This window comes from Triturus cristatus, chromosome 7, assembly GCF_964204655.1.
Source record: "Triturus cristatus chromosome 7, aTriCri1.1, whole genome shotgun sequence".
Lineage (NCBI taxonomy): Eukaryota > Metazoa > Chordata > Amphibia > Caudata > Salamandridae > Triturus > Triturus cristatus.
In genome coordinates, this window is record NC_140590.1 from 624,207,615 (window position 1) to 624,229,478 (window position 21,864).

General features: G+C 41.4%; 1 protein-coding gene across 4 annotated transcripts in view; it reads left to right on the plus strand.

Moving 5' to 3' along the window:
- Positions 1 to 21,864, plus strand: part of RHOT1 (ras homolog family member T1) — a 429,863-nt gene that overhangs the window by 59,787 nt on the left and 348,212 nt on the right. For all 4 annotated transcript variants that reach the window (XM_085617215.1, XM_085617212.1, XM_085617214.1 and 1 more), the window contains exon 3: positions 5,746 to 5,827. In XM_085617215.1, the coding sequence (XP_085473341.1) occupies positions 5,746 to 5,827 (82 nt within the window). The remainder of the gene's footprint in view (positions 1 to 5,745; positions 5,828 to 21,864) is intronic.

A 21,864-nucleotide genomic window follows, 5' to 3' on the forward strand; every position in this document is an offset into this window, starting at 1 on the left:
CTTTTGGGAGCACTTTGAAATGCCCCTCTTACTAGAGTCTCGCATAGCGATTGCGTAAACGCAATAGCTAGGCGAGACCTAAAAAGCAGGGGCGAAAGCGGGTAACCTTGCCTGGTGCCCCGCGATAACGTGAATCTAGTGGATAATACCCCATTTATATGCAATTGTGCAACTGGATTGGTATAGAGAAGCCGCACCAGGGACTAGAAATTTTGAGGAAACCCCAGCTTAATCAATGCTGCATGTAAGAATTCCCACTCAAGGGAATCAAACGCTTTCTCAGCGTCTAATAATATCGCTGCAGCAGGAAGGGCAGGATTAATCTAATTGATGTCTGCAAATAGTGTGCGCAGGTTCACCGAAGTGGACTGGTTCAGCATGAATCCTGACTAAATAGGGGAAAATATCTGCCCAATTATGAGCGAGATTCGCGTGGCCAGCACTTTATCAAGTATTTAATAATCCTGATTCAACAGGGACTGCGGCCTATAGGAGGCACAGTTTTCGGGTGGTTTTCCAGGTTTCAAAAGAAGATTCACTATCGCCTCGCTCATGGTGAGGGGCAGCTCCCCAGATTCTAGTGCCTCTACATAGACTTCTAACAACTGCGGCACAAGCTGCTCTTTATAGGCCTTGTAAAATGCACCTGTAAGGCCATCAGTACCGGGGGCCCGCAAACTGCAAGCCATCTATGGCCTCAATAATCCCATCCGCGCCAATAGGCGAAGCGAGAAATTCCTACTGTCCTTTCTCTACCCATACCATTGCTATTTTGTTCAGATAGTCTGTCAGTGCTTCGCCGGTCGGTGGCGTGCACTTTGTGTAAAGGGTAGTATAGTATGACAAGAAGCTCGACTGAATAGCAGCGCCATCCGTGACATGCGTACCGTTCGCAGCCTGAAGCTGTGTGATATATGTAGCCTGGTGTCTCGGAGTAAGCATTCGAGCAAGTGTGCGCCCCGGTCTTTCTCCTTTCCCATATACTCTAGCTCGGGTGTATTTCCCCAAGTACGCTGTCTCCCTTTGTGCCAACTCTTGAAACTCTCCCAGCAGTTTATAACGCGGATTCAGTGGAGAGGGTGCAGTGTCCACCAGTGTCCGGGCATCCAGTTCTTGCAACTCCCGCTCAGTGGCCTCAAGCTCACGGCGTATCGTACGGAGTACCCCTGCCTACTTAGAGATACAAACTCCCCTAATACACACTTTAAAAGCCTCCCACAGTGTTGCATATCGCGGTACAGAACCTGTATTGATCTGAAAATGCTCTACCATTGCATCTTGTATTTCGCTCTTAAAAACAGGGTCAATTAAAGCCTCTGTAGGGAAACGGCAAGACTCAGATGGACTCACAACAGCGGGTAGAACAAGTAACAGCAATACCGGCGAATGGTCTGATAGAATGCGCGGCAGATGATCCACTTCTTGTATGTTGAGGAGCAGATCAGGGGTAACATACCATCGGTCTATCCGGGACCAGCTATCATGTGGGGCCGAGTAAAAGGAGTAACCAGGAACAGACGGGTGCTGGTGTCACCAGACGTCTGCCATAAGGTGTGAGCTTAACAATGCCAATAGTTCCCTAGTGGAGCATGGTTTAGTATCGTGTCCTGTGCCCGTTGTGTCAAAGTCAGTCTGTAATATGAGGTTGTAGTCACTCCCCCTTATGATGGAATCAATTAATAAGCCAGCAATATGAGCTGAAATATTAGCGAAGAAACCACAGGTTCCATTAGGAACGTTAACGTTTATGAAAAGTAGTCACTGTGCTCCCACAGAGCCCTCCAGCAGCAAGTAGCGACCTTCCAGGTCCGTGATCAGTCTGTGTAGTAAAGGGTAATGATTTATGAATCCGTATGCAAACCCCACTAAAATAAGTGCCATACCCTGCGAAAAATCTGTTACTCCCCTAAGTGGCTGCAAAGCTATTATCTGACTTCGGAGCGTAATGAGTCTCCTGTAGTAGCGCCACCTGTATCTTGTGTCTGGTTAAATAGGCAAGTACTTGTCGTCCCTTGCGCGGATTCGGCAGCCCCCTGACGTTCCACGTTATGCAATGTAGTTCAAGGCCCCTGGACCGCCCTTCCATCAACATTACCGTAGGTGCAATGCTGTGCAGTTCAATGTGATATAATGATCGCAGTCAAATAGCCAACCATTGCCATGTTCCAAGGCCTGTGCACAAAAAAAAACATTGTTAACCAAAGAACCCAGTCCCTCTCCCCCCAACCCACATCGGATAGCCACCCAACCTGTATCCGGTGAATCCCAAAATAGTGTACCTAAATAGGGTAAAATAACAAGAAAAACAATCCCCATACCCATTGTGAATAAGAGAAGATCTCCAAGGGGGGCAGCAACGCCCGAGCATACCACGATTATAGTAATAATTCTACATCATCTACATGGAGCTGAACTCAGAAAGATATCGATATGTAAGCATGTCCTTAACAAAAGTAAATGATAGAGTGAAAATGGGGGAAACAAGAAGAAAGAACTCCTTTACCAGTGGGAAGAGAGGGAGAGCACTCGAGCGTTGAAATCTGCAAATAAACCTGAGAGTGCATCAGTACCCGAGCCTCTCAGAAAGTACTATATGCACCTGTATAGTGAGTCCATGCTCCCAATGACCAACGTTCTACTTTCCAGGGGAAGCCTCTCTGTCCGATTTATGTCGTTTCAAGAAGTCAGCTGCCTCCGCCTGTGTGTCAAAGATAGTAGTTTTACCGTTGAGTTGCACATGGAGGCGCACCAGCTACAACATGGAATAGCGAATTTTCTCGTTCTGCAGCGTCTTTTTTATATCTTGAAACTTGCGCCGGGCCTCCTGCACTAGTGGCGTGTAGTCTGGGTATAGTGAAAGTCATTCCTTGCTACTGCAGATTTTCCACTTCCCTAGCCTTTCTTAACGCGACATCTCTATCATGACAAGACAAGGGGGGAGCGCCAGGAACAGATCTGGGGGCCAGGGACCGATGAGCCCGCTTCACCGCAAACGTAGTTGAGAAACAATCTCTGCCAAAGATGTCTACCAATAAATGTTCCATATATGTTTCCATGGGGCCGGTGTTGGTGGACTCGGTCACCCCCGCTATGCGCAGATTGTTTCGATGCGAGCGCTCTTCAAGATCCTCCGCTGCTGTGGTTTTCAGCAGTCGCTCTGTATGGTCTAAGCGTTTGACTATGTTGGCCTGTGAGTCCTCAATGTCAGAAATAAGCTTTTCGGCAGCGTCTAGGCAGACCTCATGCTGTTCCAGGCAGCCGTGCAAGACATCCATTCTCGCCCCCAGCTCGTTGAACTGTGTGTCAATTGCCTGGAAGCCGGCGCGGAGTTCAGCCATGATGGCCACGGGTTCCTCCAGCGCCGCACCACCAGCTCTCGAAGGTTCAGTGCGATCGAGGGGGTCTTCATGTGGTGCTTCGTCCCCGCCCTCGGGGTTTTGGAGGCCTCAAAAGTTGGTTGGCTTAGTTTTGGGTTACCAGGACCCATTTTGAGCGTCAGGGGGTGGTACAGATGTAAACAAAATTCCTCCAGCCCGCTAGGTGCAGAAGTCACGATGTGCAGGAGAGGGGCAGTCTGTGACTCCACCACCCCACCCCTCTGAGCCTTTAGTTGCCAGCCCCAAGCACGCTGGTCACTGCATAGTGGATATTCTATCAAGGGGGATGGTCCAACTTCCATTGTGTGCCTATTGTCGTTGTTACACGGTGCTCAGGCAGTCTGGGGGTACTTGATTGCTTCCCCCCCCTCCGTGGGCTACAGCACAATGAACATGGCCACCAATTGGGAATGCAGGCAGTCAATCTTGAACAGCCCCATGCACTGTGCCCTCCGTGGCCAAAAACGCAGCCTGCAATATTTGGCAGTGAAGTGAAGGGTCCCAGCACCACACGCTTTTTTATTTTTTTTTATTTTAAAAGTTTTATATAGCGCTAGCTTGACCCGTAGGTATCGGAGCGCTCTACATACATACTGTAAAGAAAAACAGACGGAAATTGCATTACAAAGTAGGCAGGCAGTAAGGAAGCAAAACCAGGGATATAAAAAAATACAGCATAGAAGATAAGATGGTTAACACAGTCCGGTCACTAACTGTCCTTGAATGTCGAGAGAGGAGTAAACTCTGATATTGAAGTCTAGGTTAGCTGGACTCACAGCCTTATTCCTAACACCGCACGTCTCCAGCAGTCACCACCATGCAGGCCGCAGGTCCCTGGGCTCAAGTAATTGCCGCGGCAGCTCCCGACGCTAGCGGCCCTACCCCTAGGCTCGCCCGCGACCCCTGTCGTCGCGGGGCCTCTTCGGACCGCGTCAGGCTGCCCATGCGAGGCAGCCACCCCAGGCGTCTTGGAGCACTCTCACCACTCCCGGCGTGCTCCCAGCATGCCCGCAGTATTCAGTTCACTGTCGCTGTACTGCAGGAGCGTGTACGATGTGGTAGCGGGCCTCTGAGCAGCTGCGTTAGCGTGGTTGCTCGGGAGCTTCTCGGTCCACGCCCCCGAAATAACAGTTTAAAGCGGACTTTAGGCTGCAGTGGCATGCCTGAGACTTTTTAAAATTCTGCTTTAGTAATTGGCACTGGGATTTTCTGCAACCCACTAGTAGCATTTAATTTACTGGTACTGGGTACTTGTAGTACCATACATTAGGGACTTAAAAGTAATTTAAATGTACCAATTAGGTGTAGGCCAATTCTGCCATGTTTTCAAGGGGGGAACATTTTACCACTGGTTAGCAGGGAAAAATTGCACAGAGCCCCAAAAGCCAACAAGAACGGTTTCAACAAAGGAAGGCAACAATCTACGGTTTCCTTGCAGAGAGGGCTAGATCCAACTATTATAAATAGGGATAGTTTATTGTACTATGGTTTGATAGTGTAAGGTGGAAGTCTGGGGACATTGTGCATGAGTCTAGTCCAGTTGAAGGAATCAAAAGCCTTCTGGGAATCTAATAGGTCCAGAGAACATGTACGGCTGTGATATGTCCACACACTATCCTCCGATTCCCTTCATTGATGCTTCTCTAGTCTTTTCATAAACTCTGAATCATAATGTGCTTGTTCACTGCACCCATTCTGATGATCCCCTTAGTTCAGATACATGGTGGAACAATTACTCTTGTACCATCTCCACTTACTAATACAAATTACAACAAATCTGAAATTATTCTTGTTCTAACTGTTGGAGTATAATCTTCTGTCATGTTTTGCATTTTACAGAGTTATATGGCATGAACTTGACCCAAAGGTATCTGGTATCAGAGCACTTTACATAGCACCAGTTGCGTTACATGAGCACACACATTAATTTTTGTTAGGCACGGGTAGATTAAGAGATTTGCTCAGAATCACAGGATGTTAAGCGTCATTGCAGAGACTCGAACCCTGTTCCCCAGATTCTAAGTCGACCGCCCTAGCCGTTAGGCCAACTCTTCTCCCCCTTGCTTTCCAATGCCTTCAAGTTCTTATTGTCAAGGATTGCCAGTTCTGGGGAGTACATAGTGTTCTTGACATTCTTTGTCACAGTAATGTTCTATAACTAGAATATTTCTTTCTATCTATTCTTTCTTTGGATTCACTAATCAACAGTTGCCAAGTGCTGTAATGACACCTTTCTGTAGTGTTATCTGCCAGTTGTTAAATCAGTAAAATAACTCTGCACAAGACGTAAATAGAATAATATTCTTTGGCAGGTTCACACTGATGCTAATTTTGAGCTTTTTCTTCTTGGACTGTTTCTTTTCCAAAGGTTCCTCCGCGTGCTGAAGAAATCACCATCCCAGCTGATGTTACTCCAGAGAGAGTCCCTACACATATAGTTGATTACTCAGGTAAAACAATGACATTCATTTTGTTAATTCTTTCATCCGAATATTGTATTTTATGATATTTATATTCTGAAATACAGGACACCATTCACTCTCCCATTTACCTTTGTCAGTTTTGTTGGAATAGGATTTTATAACTCTTAGATTACATGTCAGAATTTTGGTACCAGGGGCAATCTTTGCTTCCAATATTATGTCTAACAGGTCAACATTTCGGTGCAATCACAGGTGTATCCTAATAGTATCGTATCAGTAATATCGGTGTATACCGGTCAACTCATTCTTCATGGCTTCTTAGCAAACATTTTGTCAAGTTATTTGCATTATGTGTGTTTTGTTTTATTAATTGGAAAATCTTCAGCTTGTTTGGCCCATAGATTCTCTAGAGTACTTCAAATATCTGCTTAAAAAGAACAGGACTATTAGACAGTACATATTTGCTCTGTGTTTTCCTTCCAACTATGACATATCTCAACTCTTCTCTCTTCATAATTAACAAACTACTCATTTTGTATTAAGTTTTGCATCTGTACATTAAAGGGGTTTCACAAATTGTGCATACTACAATATATAACCATCCACTGCATTCCAGTTACATTTGATCACCACACAATAAACATAATAGTGCCTCCTTTGGCTCTCTACAAAGCAAAGTCACATAAGTAAGGTTTCTAATAATAGTAATCAACATAGTACAATGAGGCACCCAAAGTTCTTGATAAAGAGTGGAAACTATGGTGTCCTTGAATCTAAAATTTATGATAGGCAATGTGAAAAGAAGCTCAAGACACTGGTTAGGGCTCACCTTTATTGCTACTGTTGTCTCAACGCTGCTTATCCTGTAATTTCGCCAGAGTAAAAGCATGTACCAATGGGAACATTTGGTTACGTGTTAATTTATAGCATAATCCTTGAACCTTCTCGGGCTCAACCTCATTCTACCAAAGACTCTTTTTTTGGAACTTTGCTCGACGTGTTCAGTTTCTGATTGCACACCCATTTTACTTCGTACATATGCCAATTTGGACTCTGGCACCACCGACAAAAAACATTTGTTCTATGTCTTCCTATTCTCCAAAACAACTACATGATCTCTCACTTCTTTTACACACACAGGTGCAGAAAAGACTGGCCCTTGCGCACAAAACCAGGTCTCTGGACTCTCACCCAATCCCGATCTGAACAACCAATGTTCTTTGCAACACTATACCTTTCCTGCACTGCAGTCCTCACATCCACCACTCCAGCCATTTTTACAACTTCCACAGTTTTCCTTGATATTCAGTGTTTGTTCAATTTGGATCCTTCAGCCCTTCCCCTCCGTAACGTAAAGGGTGACACCCGTGGTAATGTGAGGCATTATTCTCACGGCCCGCATGTTATCAATCGCATCCCTCCAATGCAACCCATTTATGAGTGAAAGCTGACACTGATCCTTATTTATGAGTGAAGGCTGTAGCTGATCTTTGATGTCCCAATTCACTCTCGCAACCAAACCATTACTGTGAGGATGGTACAAGGAAGTTAGAATGTGTTTGACGCCTGACTTTTCCAAATATGTCTCTGTTTCTTTGGATACTACCTGCGTACTGTTATCGGTTAAAATCTCCTCCGGAAATCCCTCTCAAGAGCACCTCTCCGAGAAACCTGATGACAGCCTCACTATTGACATTGTCCACAAGTTTAACTTCAGGCCACTTGGTCATGTAATCCACCGAAACCAATGCATACTTGGGTGTGCTGCCGATTACCCTAAAAGGTCTAGATACATCAAATGCCAGCTTGGACCATGGTATGTTACTAACCGTGACCAGTGAGACCAGAGGCGGACAAGTTACTGGAGACTTGTACTAAGGACACACATACAACATTCACAAACACAATGTTTAATAGCATTGTCTACACCATGTCTCCAAAAATCCTCTCCAACCCTGCGTTTCATGGCCCGAATACCAATATGACCTTCATGGGCTATATCCAGAAGTTTATTCTGGAGACATACCGGAACACTCGACAACCCACCCCTCCCTATAATTCCCCCAATCGAAGATATTTCCTCTGCAACCCTCCTGTAGGGAACCAAAGCAGAAGAAATCAATCGGTTACTGAGTCAACCACTCGAAACATAACCAGGCACTTCTTTTTTTCTTTTTGTTTTAAACTCTTTTTATTAATACGTATATGATAATGAGATCTACATTGAGAAAGTATATCTGCGCCACATTTTATTTTACAATTCTGCAACCTTGTCCTTTTACAGTACATTAAATCTTGGAGACAACTCTGTTAGTTCACTGTATCAATATTACAGTCGTCGGTAAGCCTGCCAGGCCCCCCAACCAGCCACTTCTTGAAGCTCCTTATCATTAGATGTAGCCTGTGCCCTTCCTGTTCAGACAAGGCTCCCTTCATTGTCTCAGCAATGTAACACAGCACATATTATCTCAAGATCATCCTTTAACTCACATGCACTGTCGCTCTCTTCCAGTGGCAATCTTGATGATAAGCAATCCACCACAAAATTCTTGACCTCTGCCACATACTCCAATTTGTAGCAAAATTCTTGAAACCTATATTGCCATTTGGCAATGCGTGGTTGGCTCTTCCACCCCCTCTTGTGGTGAACAGATCCACCAATGGTTTGTGATTTGCTCTCAAAATAAATTCCCTCAGTAAAAGTTCTTGAAATGTTGTACTCCTCATCATAAAACCTCATCATAAAACCCGAGCCTCCTTTTCTATTGGAGAGTAAGTGATCTCAGCCACTCTCAGTGTTCTGGAAGCAAAAGCTACAGTTTCCTCTTGTCCACCTTTTTTTCTGTAAAAGAACATTACTCACATCCGTGGAAACTATGCATAAGTCGTTAATGTCAAAAGGCTTAAATGGTTGAGCTTGTGCAATTTCACTTTTGATTATCCCGAAGTTTACATCACGTACTTCATCCCACACAAACCTCAAATTTTTTTAAGAGGCTTTCATAGACTCTCCGTTTTGTCCGAGAAATTGTTCACAAATTTGGCATAATACACTAAACCTAAAAACAAGCAAAGCTGGTCTTTGTCTTTTGGCGCTTTGTATGGCCTCTAGAATCTTCACTTTTGGTTCAATGCCTCAGTTCGAGACATAATTACCTAAATAGTCCACCCCCTCCTGAAAGAACTTGCACTTCTCTTTCTTGAGTGTTAAGCCACTGACCTTAATGAATTCCAGAACGCATCTAACTCTGTCATCATATTCTGCCTCGGACTTGCCAAAAACCAAGATGTTGTCCTGGAAAAATGTGACCCCAGTGATGTCCTTAAAAAGGTTGTTCATTGACCATTGAGACATTGCAGATGTTTATACTAAACTGAATGGCATGCGGACAAAGCCGTAACCACCTTGCGGTGTAACAAATGACTTAAGGTGTCTGCAATCCCTGCTCAATTCAACTTGGTGGTAAGCTGAAGATGCATCTAAAGAAGTGAAGAAACTAGCACCACTCAATTTTGCCAACATGTCCCCAATGTTGGGTTTGGCGATCCATCCAAATATTTGAGTTGAGATCCATCAAATCCATGCAAAGCTTTATAGACTTGTCCGCTTTACACACCAGGACTATTGGTGCCAACGATTCTGACCCCTCAATGGGCTCTTTGACCCTTGTGGAACATTTCTTTAATTCTGATTTCAGTTCACTACGCAAACTCAATGGTACTCTTTGAACCTTGTGAGCCACAGCCTGTGCATTTTCCTTAAGAACAATGCGATGCTGAAACTGGTTAAGTTTCCCTAAAGTATCATTAAAGACTTAAGGGTTATCCCTGACCCACTGCTCAGCTTGCACATAACAAACCTCAGAGAGGCTTGCAGCTGGCGGTGTTATGTGCACCCCACACACTTTGTGGCTGGACAGGACCATATCAGGATGATTGGGGTGTAAGAAAACTCCCAGTTCTCCTTGATTATTCCACCCCTAAAACTTTGCACCCTCCCTGACAATGTAAACGGAACTCACAGCAAAGCTTCCAGCAAATTCCAGGTTGGCATCAAATTTGCTCATACCCTCTACTCTTTTGCCTCCATACGCAATGATTTTATTGCGCGATTGTTGCACTTGGATAGTCCCTAAACCCCCAAAATCTATTACATTAATTAACATGAAAGGAGAACCAGAGTCTGCCATGAAAGTGATGTCCATGTTGTTTTCTGTAATTACACAAGATGGAGGTTTCCTTATGCGTGTGCCAAGTATAGAAGAGATTTCCACAACACCACTGCTTGCGTTTCCACAGGAAGATAACATTAACATCACGTTATTATCCTTAGCAAAATCTTCATCAATGGTCTTAACAGTTTGTGAAGGACTAGATTTTTGACCTATGTTAGCTTTCGACACCTGTGCGAAATGCCCCTTCTTCCTGCATTTGAAACACAATGTCTCAGTACTTTCTGCCTTCCCTAAAGGAGCGGCCTCAGAAGCAAGCAACACGTTGGCTTTCACATTGGCCTTCGCCGGTTGTTTAGAAGTATTGCGTTTCAAATTGAGTTGTTTGACTTCACCACTGCTGATACATTTATTCATCTCTTTCATGCTCATTTGACAATGTTCAATACTCCTGCCCAATTTCAAAGCTGTCTCTAAATCGTGACCTTTGTTGGGCAACAATTTCTGCTGGATTTTCTTGTTGCAAGTTCTCTCCATTAATTGATCCTGAATTATCTCATCTTTGAACTCTCTATAGTTGCACCTGACAGCAAGTGTCCTATAAGCAGCCACAATATCCTCAATAGTTTCTCCCGGAACCTGAGAGCGTTGCTGGAATTTGTGATCTTCTAGCACCACATTCTTTCTGGGATTGAACCTTTTATCTAAAGTTTTAATGATAGATGCATAATTATCCACAACTATTACAGCATCACCTTTGTCCCCTCCGCTAGTCTGGACTTAAAAGATGTCCAACTGTAGTGTTTTTACAATAGTTCTCCCCTTATAGCCTAAATTGTATATGAGAAGAGCCTTTTTTTTTTTTCTTTAAGAGGTGAATGTTTTACCATCAATGGCCTCTAAGTAGGCTTCAAAACTTTCTTTCCACTGTTGCCAGTTTAACACAAGAGTGCCCGGTACTTGGAGGAATGGTGGTGTTGGCTAATACTCTCACCATGAGGTGAATGCATGGCTGGATTGCTGCCACACAGTTTGCCAAAAACAGTGAACCAAAGTACAGAAGTCAGACTGTTCTAAGATGGCTGCCACGTTGCACAAGCACAGCAAGTGTTTCAAAGGTGGGAGGAGCGTGTCTTCCCAGTCGGCAATGTGCAGGAAGAGGCCTCGGGGCAATGCACACATGCGCATTCTGAAGCCGGTCCTGGTGCACCGGGTGATCCGTGGGTAAAACGATAGTCCTTCTAGTGCCGCTTCAATCCCCACAAGGAAGCATTCACAGCACAGGATGATGAGGAGCACACGCCAAGCATAGCACCCACCTGACTGTCTGGAACACGGAGGAAGACGGTGACAGCCAGTCCAGAAACACCATGTTGCACCAGACACGGGCAAGGAACACCGTGCCAATAAACCCAGCACCATGAATGGAGACGCTGGGACAGACAGTGGATCATCGTCACTGAAAATAAGCTCAAGACATTGGGTAAGAGCTTAACTTTATTGCTACTGTGGTCTCGGTGCCCCGACAGCAACTGACACCAGAACTCTCCCCCACAGCCTTCTCTCCGGAACCTGGAATGTACTGTCCTCACATTCCAAGCACCAGCATGCCTCATCACAATGTCAAGGATGACATATTTTGTTGGGCAAGTATGCATTTAAATATTTGGGGGAAGATTAATGCTATTTAAATGTGCATTCTGCCTAAGGGTCCATAAAAGTGCTGATTCAGTATATTCCACAATTAGCCTTTAGTAAAACTTGTTGGTGGCCTAAATGTGGTAGTCAAAATAAAGACTAAAATTCCTAGAGTGATTTACAATAAGCTGCTAAGTAAAGACTTATTCTGTGTTTTTAAACCAACCTACTTTTTATCTTCTTGTTTTCCTCATTTTATTGGTTGCAAGATTCTGAGCTGGAAAAGATGAAGTGGTACAATTGTAGTGGAGACTTCTGTGCACTCCTTTCCTCAAGGGTTAGAGCTGAAAGGTGATTTCTTATTACATGTTACCTCCTACAGTGTGACCACCACTCAAAGTAGTAAAACAACTTTTGGTCTCTAGACGTGAGCCATTTTATTTTGGTGATATTTCTGAAGCCATACAAATTATTAACACAAACGTGGTGAATAATCTGGATTACTGTTGAAATTGTGCAAATGAGATATGTTTGGTTGAAAATCTCCATGCAATTGTTTGGTCTCTTTAAATATAAATTCAAACTTAAGACGAACTGTAAGAATTGCTACCTTGCACAGTTGAATAGAAAACAATTGGAGTGTTATCCTGGAGTGGCAAGTTTTCCCAGTTTCTTAATTCTCAATAGAAACAACAGCCTTCCTATTTCTGCTTTGTGTATCTTGTACCATGTAGTATTAAAAGCTGTCATTGTTCCTTAATGATGACAATTAGACATTCATGGTCAGATTAACTTTTCTGTTTGTTTGCCACTATGCAAAATTAATTTAGACCTCAATTTATTATTATTTTGCAAAAGCAAAGTTTTTAGGGCACATTGGACGAGTGCAGGTAATTAAGCTCATTTTATTAGACTTGGGTCAATGGTGGGCTTGTCATACATGTAGAGGCACTTGAAGTCATTTGATGTGGAGCTGTTAGAGTTTCAGCCTTGTGGACGGATGTTTTTGATGGACCAGAGTTAGCTTTTGGCAACCCTTTTTTAAGTCGTAGTTGGTTACACAACTATGTTTTTACTCAATATTCCAACTGCAGCAACGGCGGGCCCTTCTTGCCGCACCTCACATCAGTTCTCAAAAAGATAAATATAATAATTGTTGTCGTGCAATCAACCCCATACGCCAGCCGCTGAGTGGCGCTGCTGTGCTCCAGATCAATAAAACATGAACAAAATGAAAAAGGGGGTGCACGAATGAGATAGTCCAAGAAGTCAAACGTTGTAACTGAATGTCCTCTTTAATTCAAAATAATTTTAGGTTGGTTAACCAACCTAAAATTATTTTGAATTAAAGAGGACATTCAGTTACAACGTTTGACTTCTTGGACTATCTCATTCGTGCACCCCCTTTTTCATTTTGTTCAACTATGTTTTTACTCCTTCATTTCAACCTAGCTCTTGGAAACTTACAATAGGTTTCTCATATTTTGTTTACAGTGGTTTCTTGTGCTTTGGTGTAGCAAATATGTTGAGAAATTTGATAACCCCTCTAATTGATAATAAAAATTAAAAAAAGTAAGTACATGTAATGACGCAATCCATAATAATTCTAAGTGTTTGAGAAACCGCCTGAGACCCATGAACAGAGCAAATACCAGCAAACAAAATAGCAAAAGCATCAAATGAACATAGAAAATCTTCCTAAATTTACATGCATATTCTGACTTTTTTGTTTTCAACAAGGTTCATTCATGATATCAGCAGTTATCTTTTTTTACTCCAGCTTTCAGAAGTCTGTGTCATTTCTGAAAAGGTTCACATCTTTAGCAGCAACGGTCCAGGGCACCTTTTTGCGTGGTTCACACAAGGGGCCTAAAAAGATGAAACTGTACTAAAAGAGGTTAGCGTGTCCATAAATAAGGAGTTTAGTGGATGATATTCGTATAAATGTGCCGATGTTAGCTGATAAGTCTGGAAATGATGGTTAGGGAAGACCGTATACATTTTATGCTGGAATATGAGTGCCATACTGAATTTAGAAGACCTTTTGAACCCTAACATGTTAGTAGCTGGAATTAGGAATTGGTTCAGTACTACATCATTTTTGCTGATGGTATAATGCATGGAAATAAATACACCATAACACAAAACGTTATGTAGGCTAAACTCCGACAAGTTAATAGGTATTGGCAAAGTCAATATACGTGTGCCAAGGCATGAAAATTGCAGTTGTATATTGGCGTATCCATCCATCCAATAAAGCAGAAAAGGAAAAAAGTGTAGACAAGGCTGAAAAAGTTGGTTTCAGTGAGCTCTTGTATAGTGGTGATGTTTTCACTTTTTACTTTGGAACATAGTACCTCCTAAGAAAAAGTAGAAGCAGATTTGACAAATCCACAAAATAAACCTATAACCCCATTCTGAAAAGTGAAGCTTTTCTGCTTCCCCTAAATCCAAAATGTCAGAAGCCCTTGTGACATTGAACATGATGACAGCTTTACAGAAGTGATATGACATGTGGAATACAGTGGTACACATAAGGAAGAAAAAAACAAACAGTGGCAAAACCAGTAGGTCTAGCTTTCACTTAACAGATGTTCTATAACAATTGTTACAAACCACATCTTAGAAAACATTTGTGATCCATGGATGATATCTAGATGCAATATGTATTTGTGACTGTCAGTGATAGTTAAAGAAAAACTATGACGTATGAAGGGTCTAAGGTAATTTTTTAAGACCTGGCTTGGATATACCACCCAGTCACAAGATAGATACAAAACAACAGTATCCACTGGTCTATTCAAACAGATAGAACCACAAGAGACCTAAAGAAACCGTAACTGCTAACCTATATAACTCTAGCCGGCTACAAAGAAGAATCCTTTAAAAGAACGGATTCCCATCACTCACCAATGGTGACATGTTTCATCATCTGGGTCTCCTCATAGTGTCACTCTAGTGGCACTAAGGGCTGCAACCCTTTCAGAGGGAAAGGGGAGCTCGCGTATTTTTTTTAAAGCTATACAGATGGTAGTGATAAAACACGCTATAGTTGGACCTACAGATGTGAGCGATTGATTCGTGTGGGAGTGATAAGTGCAGTGCAAAATAATGTAAGATAGTGAGTTAAAATTGAACAGTGAGAGAAAAAATCTTTTATTAATATCTCTCAAAGCTCAAGCTTAAAAACCGTGCAATCGACAGTTTTCAACAAATGATTTTCTATGAATGGAAAAAAGAGGGTCAACATGTTTCAGCAGAAAAGGACATATTTATCCTATGCCGCCTTCAGGACCACAAAATCATTGCTACTGCAAGAGTGAAATAAATATGAAAAGTTGGAACAAATACAACCTCGTCACCTGTAATCGGAGATATAGCAAGTCCTCTGAAAGTGACGAAATGCTGTTAGCTTCTGCAAAAGAGTAAAATAATGATCCAAATGTAAAGGTTGGCACGATCTACAGTAGGACTCATGAGTTCAAGACCTCAAAAATATATATATAGTGACCTATTCAATCATCATCTATGACTATGAAAATTCATAAATGCATGTTTTTCATGCTTACCCGTGATGCACGAAGAAAAGATATCACCTCACCTGGCCGCGGCTCAGGAAGAAGGAGGCACCGCTCTATGAGAGAACATGGGAAAGAACAAAAATGTTCATAGTATCTTCCTATTTTCTTTACCCTCATTTGTCTCTTGTTTAACAGGAGCACCGTGTACACAAACAACAGAACCCAGGCCTGACTTAAAAGTTACAAAATATTATTATAAAAAATATTATAAAAACTGACTTATGCAATGGTATCAGAAATTCTCCCATGATCTATATTTGATTCTACTTTTGGTATTTTGGAGTATGAGCATATACCGTCCAGTGTTCAACCTGTACTACAAAGCACTTTACACGGACAGGACTTACTATACTCCCACTCTATTTCTCTATGTTGGTAATATGATCATAATTCCAAATGCCTCCACGTGTATGCTCGTGGTTGAGTCTAATTGTTTAGTTTGAGCTCATTAACCTGACACAGCCGGGGGCTGAAGAGAAGCATACCAGCAGGGAAAGTGCAGTACGAGTATGGCGGAAGGGAAGTACATGAGGGGGATAGATGAAAAGCATGCATTATCCTAGAGTGCTTAAATAGAAAGAAAACATTAGCACTAAAAAATGAGCAGTGGAAGGACACCAGCAATGCATCCATGCACCAGGGGAGGGACAAATGGTCCGAAACGAAGGAAGCCTACGGCAGCTGACCATTAACAAGCAAGCAAATGAGAATGACAATGAAGCCAACCAATCTTAAGCAACGGGCAGCCTCTAAGCACACCATTAGAAAGCAAAAGGTCTCAAAAAGACCGCATGCACTGTCTAGGAAAGGCCTATTAACATACTACTTTCAGTTTTTCTGATTTGCTTTAAAAGTTTATTTGTGGTCTGTAGTAATTACATTTTCTTCACCACACCTAAGAATGACGCTGTGTTTTGCAAATATTGTAGATCTTTCCAATTGAAGTTACAAATGTTTTATGGTGCTTGCAATTCAATTATTTTTGCAATATTTGACTGAATACTCCAAAGGGCTAGTCTATGAAATACAAAAGCGCATATAAATAAAATATTTCAGGTTTTGTGTAATCATCTACCACTAAAACTCTACCGTGGTAATCATTCCCTTTGTGAGGGAGAATGTCAGCTGCTTGGGTGCTTTAATGTAGCCATCAAAATGTTGTATTAATTTATGTTAAGTTAAAGAAGCAGGCTCCCATTTCACCTATGATTATGCAGAAAAGACATTAGTTATCCCCTCAGATGACAGGGAGCATGAAAGATTGGATTGCCATAGCTTTGCTTTCCACTTGAATAAGTAAAGGCAATTCATACTGTGTGCTTTGCTATGGCTGTGGCAGACTACAAATGAACCGAAGCAGTCTCACGCAAAATTCTCTGTTGGCCTTCGGTGGAAATGCAGCCTTTGTATATGATTTATCTTTGAGAAACGTTCGCAGTGAAGCGATACCTGAACAGAACAGCTGCATACCGTTAATCCTTTATTTGTATTTGCCAATCTGCATACTCGTGATCTTTTCCAGTACAGCTGCAAAATGCATTTTTTACAGTTATTTAGCTAACTTTCATTTTCTGTGCAAAAGTTAGTTTTTCCTTATTACGTTAGAAACTGTTTGCTCTAACTTTCCAAAGTATATGTTTTCCTGGGATCAACAACCTCAGTCTGCTTAGTTGGTTGTAAAATACATCTTTACAGCTGAAGAGTACCCCTGATGACCCGATTATCAGAGGTATCGCCGGCTAGTCTCACAGCTCTATGAAAGATGGTGGCAAACACTAACTTGTTTGTAAGTTGCAGAGCACTGGCTTAGAGTTGAAGAGCACACCGGGTGCTGTGATGACCTGCGTTGTCGCCAGCAGTTCCACTTAGTGCGATGACTTTGTTAGCCACTTTAGGCCAAGAGGGTTCAGGACTTTGCCAGCACATTTAAGTGAAGGTGCAGTAGATTAACTCTTTTGATCTTCACTGTTTCTGTTAGGTCAAGATAAACAAGGAGCTCCAAATGTGTTAGTTTAAAGCAGTGCGTGAGGAAGCAATCTACCTGTTGGGTGCACCGTCTCCAATTGTAATCATAAACTTGCAGTTTTCTCTATGAAGAGCAGCTGCGATCTCAGATACAGTTCATTCTGCATACAACACTACTGCAGTTTGTAAACCTGCACAATACTCCGGTGGAGTGATCCAAAGTGTTAAGACACTTCAAACAAGCAGTGGCTAAGATATGGATGACACATGCCTCATAATAACCGGAGAGCTTTCTTGAAGTATGATGTAATATATAAACACTTTAGTACTTGTCAGATCTTGTTTTATAATGTTAATTTGTTTTTTGTATTTGCTTGGAGCACGCTTGCACACCCAAAAAGATTGTCTTGTAAAAAAAAAAAAAACTACTTATTTCGGCCATCCTTGAAGTAGTTATTCATCACTTTGTATCTCTTGCTTTTAGTGGGGGAAGCCTCTTTTTCACACTGGATTCTGCATTCTATTAACTTGTCCCTCCCTATTGATGCTGCACCTAATGCATTGTAATATATGACCTCCATTGAAGGTAGGATCACATGCCCAATAAATAGCATGATGATGAGTAAGAACTACATCTCTGAGCTTATCCAAAATGTAAATGACATTTTGTTCAAGTAACGATTTAAGAGTGCTTGTCCCAAAGCAACCAGTGACTGGAGGTGCTGGCCTAAACCCGCTTTCTCTCTATTTGTTTTTCTTCATATTCATAATAGAAGGTTGTGGCTTTCACCGGACCTAAAAACTAAAGGACATGTCAAGTCAAGGACAGCTTTATTCGATTGCTATTTCAGACAATCATAAAAGTATATGTATATATATATATATATATATATATATATATATATATATATATATATATATATATATATATATATATATGAAAAACATGCACATGATTAAAACGAAATAAAAGAAAAGAAAACATCCTATATGCAAGTTATTAGTTCAATTAATTGTACGTGGATAAAAAGCATAACCATTATTACAAGAAATAGCAATAGGAAGCAAGGCTCTTAAAAATCTTAAAAACATGGATAATACCAACATTTCCTTTGCTTCAATATAATCCTTTAAACTTAAATAGCCATCCTTTTCCTGAGTAGGACTACCTGCTTTAAAAACATTGCTATCTTCCAGGTGCTATGCACATTGTCTAGAAATTGTAAAGCAATGAAAGCTGGCTGACATTGTCTCAACCCAAAGCCTTTTAGGATAGGAAGAATCCACGTTTTTCTCAGTTCTCTGTAAAACTTACAAAATAAGAGGACGTGTATGTCGGATTGAGCTGAAACATTATCACATAAACACAAGTTCAGTTCACGAGGCCAGTCATTAATTATCGGAAGACTAACAATTCTAAAAAAGATCTCCAATCTAAATCTTGTTAGTAAAAATCGATCGTAGCCCCCAGGAGCAGCTGTCGGATATGGCTGAATAGAAAAGGTGGTTAAAATCTGCTGATTCTGCAGGACGCTGGGCTTTAAGATCTCGGCTGACATTCTTGTAGCTTCCAGAAGTTGAAGGCCCTCTTTTTTTAGGTTCTTTCTTGTGATCATATGTAAAGTGCTTGGATTATTAAAAAAACTCAGGATGACCAAGATCATTCATAAAATTGCGAATATACCTTACCCAAGGGATTTTTAAGACCCCTTCCAGTTTCAGGCTATCCGATAATATATCTCTATTTAGCTGTGTCTCTATATGAGATCTGATATATATGACAGACCCACAAGTCATTTTAGATGTCAGAGGATATTGTTCTGTCCAGAAAATCCTGTTTGTTCCCAAGAACTTAACGGCCATGGTTCTTTAGATTAGTTTTATTTAATGCTGTAAAATTCTAATATGGTTTGAAGATGATGTGGTGCATTAGTCTTAATATGTAAATAGGTTATTTTAGAAGATCAATATCAAAAACCTGAACTTTAACAGTAATGTGATATGTCTTACTGTCCAGTGCCATGAAAACGGTCTCTTTCACACTGATCGCAAAGCATTAAAGTTAGTGTTAACATTATGGAAACTGTGTATATGCGCAGGGGGAGGGGCCAAGGTCAAATGAGCTCATTCTTGCCAAGGTAAATTAACATTGGTGGTTTGTTAGTTGCCCATTGTTCTCTAGTGAGATAGTGTCGAATGGAAGATTAAGGATATTAATAGACTAATAATCATTGCACAAGAATGAGACCACATTCCCAAAGATAAACAGATGTTCCATACAATTATGATGTAATCTTCAGTTAATTTCTACCGTCAATTTATTCACCCGTTTTCTAGGTTAACCTGCTTGTTTTTTTTTCTTTCCTTTCCACGAGGAGGAGATTCTTTCTTTGCTTTCTAATGTGGCCATACAATTTATTCCCCAAACTCGGCTTCATTCTATATTAGCCTCGTTGAATTTCTCCCTCTCAAGGAAGGTCAAAATTTGTTTCCTTTCTTGGATGTTAAACCTCTGAACAGTGCGTTTAAGAAACCAAAGGAATATAAACGCTAATAAATCAAGAGACTGTTCCTTCATTGCAAGCAGAAGATTCTATGACTTGTAAATGAAAGGTCCAGCAGACTTCTTTCTATGTGTAGCACTAATGCAGTGCCCACACTGGTTTTAATTAGCACAGGTATATCATTAACAGTCCTAGCATTTTATTGTAAACGCTTTCAGAACAAAGAAAACCTGAAAGTGTTTTTGTCACGTGTACAATATACTTGTACTCGAGGAAAAATGGTGGCATGTAACTAACAGACAAGCACACGTTTCAGAATTCAATTTCATTACATGTGATGATAGTGTATGCAGCAAATATGCTGTGCCCAACCTACAAAGGGAGTCCGCTTTTTTCCCCCAACAATGTAAACACCAGGCTTTCCCCAGGACTGATATTTTTCATAACATGTACATGACTAGGTGTAAAATTCAAATGAAAGTGTACACGTGGTCATGTGCCGGTATTGTAAAGTTAGTCACTACGTTATTGAAGCTCAAGAGACCAAATCGGTGAGCCTCAAAGAAGTTAAATTGAGCTGAAAGGCTGCTTCACTGATTGCAAGTCATTTCGCTCGAATAGTAAAACAAGTGAAATCCCTAGAAGATTCATCTGGCATTCAACCACTCTAATCAACTTTAAGTGTTCCTTGAGTGATTATACTTAGCAGGGAGATTGCGAACAACACATGAAATACACCAAGTATGTTTCTTTGCAAATGAGGAATGCCAGTTTACACAAAGAATACAGTATAAGGTAGGCAGCAGTTTAATGGAGCATCTGCAGGTCTGCTGGGGACATACAGGGTGTGGGTCTGGTTAACAGGAAGTCAGTATTGCTGGAGAACCCATAGCTAACACATTTCTAAATTGGTTTCTTTCCACATTACTATTCATCACAAGAGGCGCCTCCTAAGTATATTTCAGTAACGATTTTACTATGCAAAAGTATTACTTTTTGGCATCAACTCTGAGCCCAAAATATTCACCAAAAACCTAGCTGTAGTAGGGTCATGTTATACAAGTATGCAAAGCTTTCCTTTGTAAACTGATGTGTAACACTGGTGAAATAAAGAAGAAAATCCAAGGTAAGTGAGACAAACTTTATTCTCTAACATCCATAACCCACCAACTGCAGTTAACTGTCATACCAACTGTCAGAACGCTCAACGTAACGTTCTAGGATAGCACAATGCAAAAGTATTAAGGGATGGGGGAAAACAAGGAAACCAAGATGGGAAAAGAGGGAATGCTAAAAAGATAAAGCAGTAGAATAATAATTACAACACATCTCCTTTCCATAGGGTGAAGGAAAAAACAAGATTAGGTATAACATTATACACAGGAAAATATTAAGAGAAAATCTAGTCATAGGATCATAAGTCCAGGATAGCAGAGTAATAAAAAGAAATTCTCCCCGACTGAGACAAAATTTGTACATGTCATAATCCTTGTTCTATGTCGGTTTCTTGTGAGAATTCCGTAAAAGTTCCTTACCGTGTTGTGAACCGGAACATTTACTGGAGTGGGAACCATGTCTTTCTGCTTCTTCTTTATGCCCTCACTGTTATCTTTCATAATCCTGTCATTGCTCCATGTCTGACCATCTTCTAAAACTACAACATTTTACAAATCTTTTTACATACAGAAAACTTAGAGGCACCAGAGTTCACCGACCAAGGCAGCTTTACTCTCCCCACATCCCCAATCTTCCATTTTGTCAATTTACCTCGTATTTTACAGTTGTAATCATTTACATACTTCCATTGGTGGTCGCAGATTCTTTTCATGATTTCCCCTTTGTCAACTCCTCCTACACTACTGCCAACCAACCACTGAGGACTCAGTTTTGTACCTGGTTCCCTTCCCTTCAAGGATTTAAACGGTGAAACCCCTTGTGACGGAGTGGGGATTGACAAGATAGGGCCAAATCATGTCATCCAAACCTTTTTTGACATTCATTCTTTGATCAGACTGAGCCATTTGTTCTTGAGCAATACAGGGCAGTTTGAAGATGATATACCGAGAATCTATGCCAGAATTCCTTCACTTGCGTGGAGGTAAATTCGACAACGTCTGTTACACGAGTTTGCGGAACACCCTCATTACGGAAGACATCTTGTAGGAATGCAATGACTGTACTTGTAATGATTTTATCAACAGTCC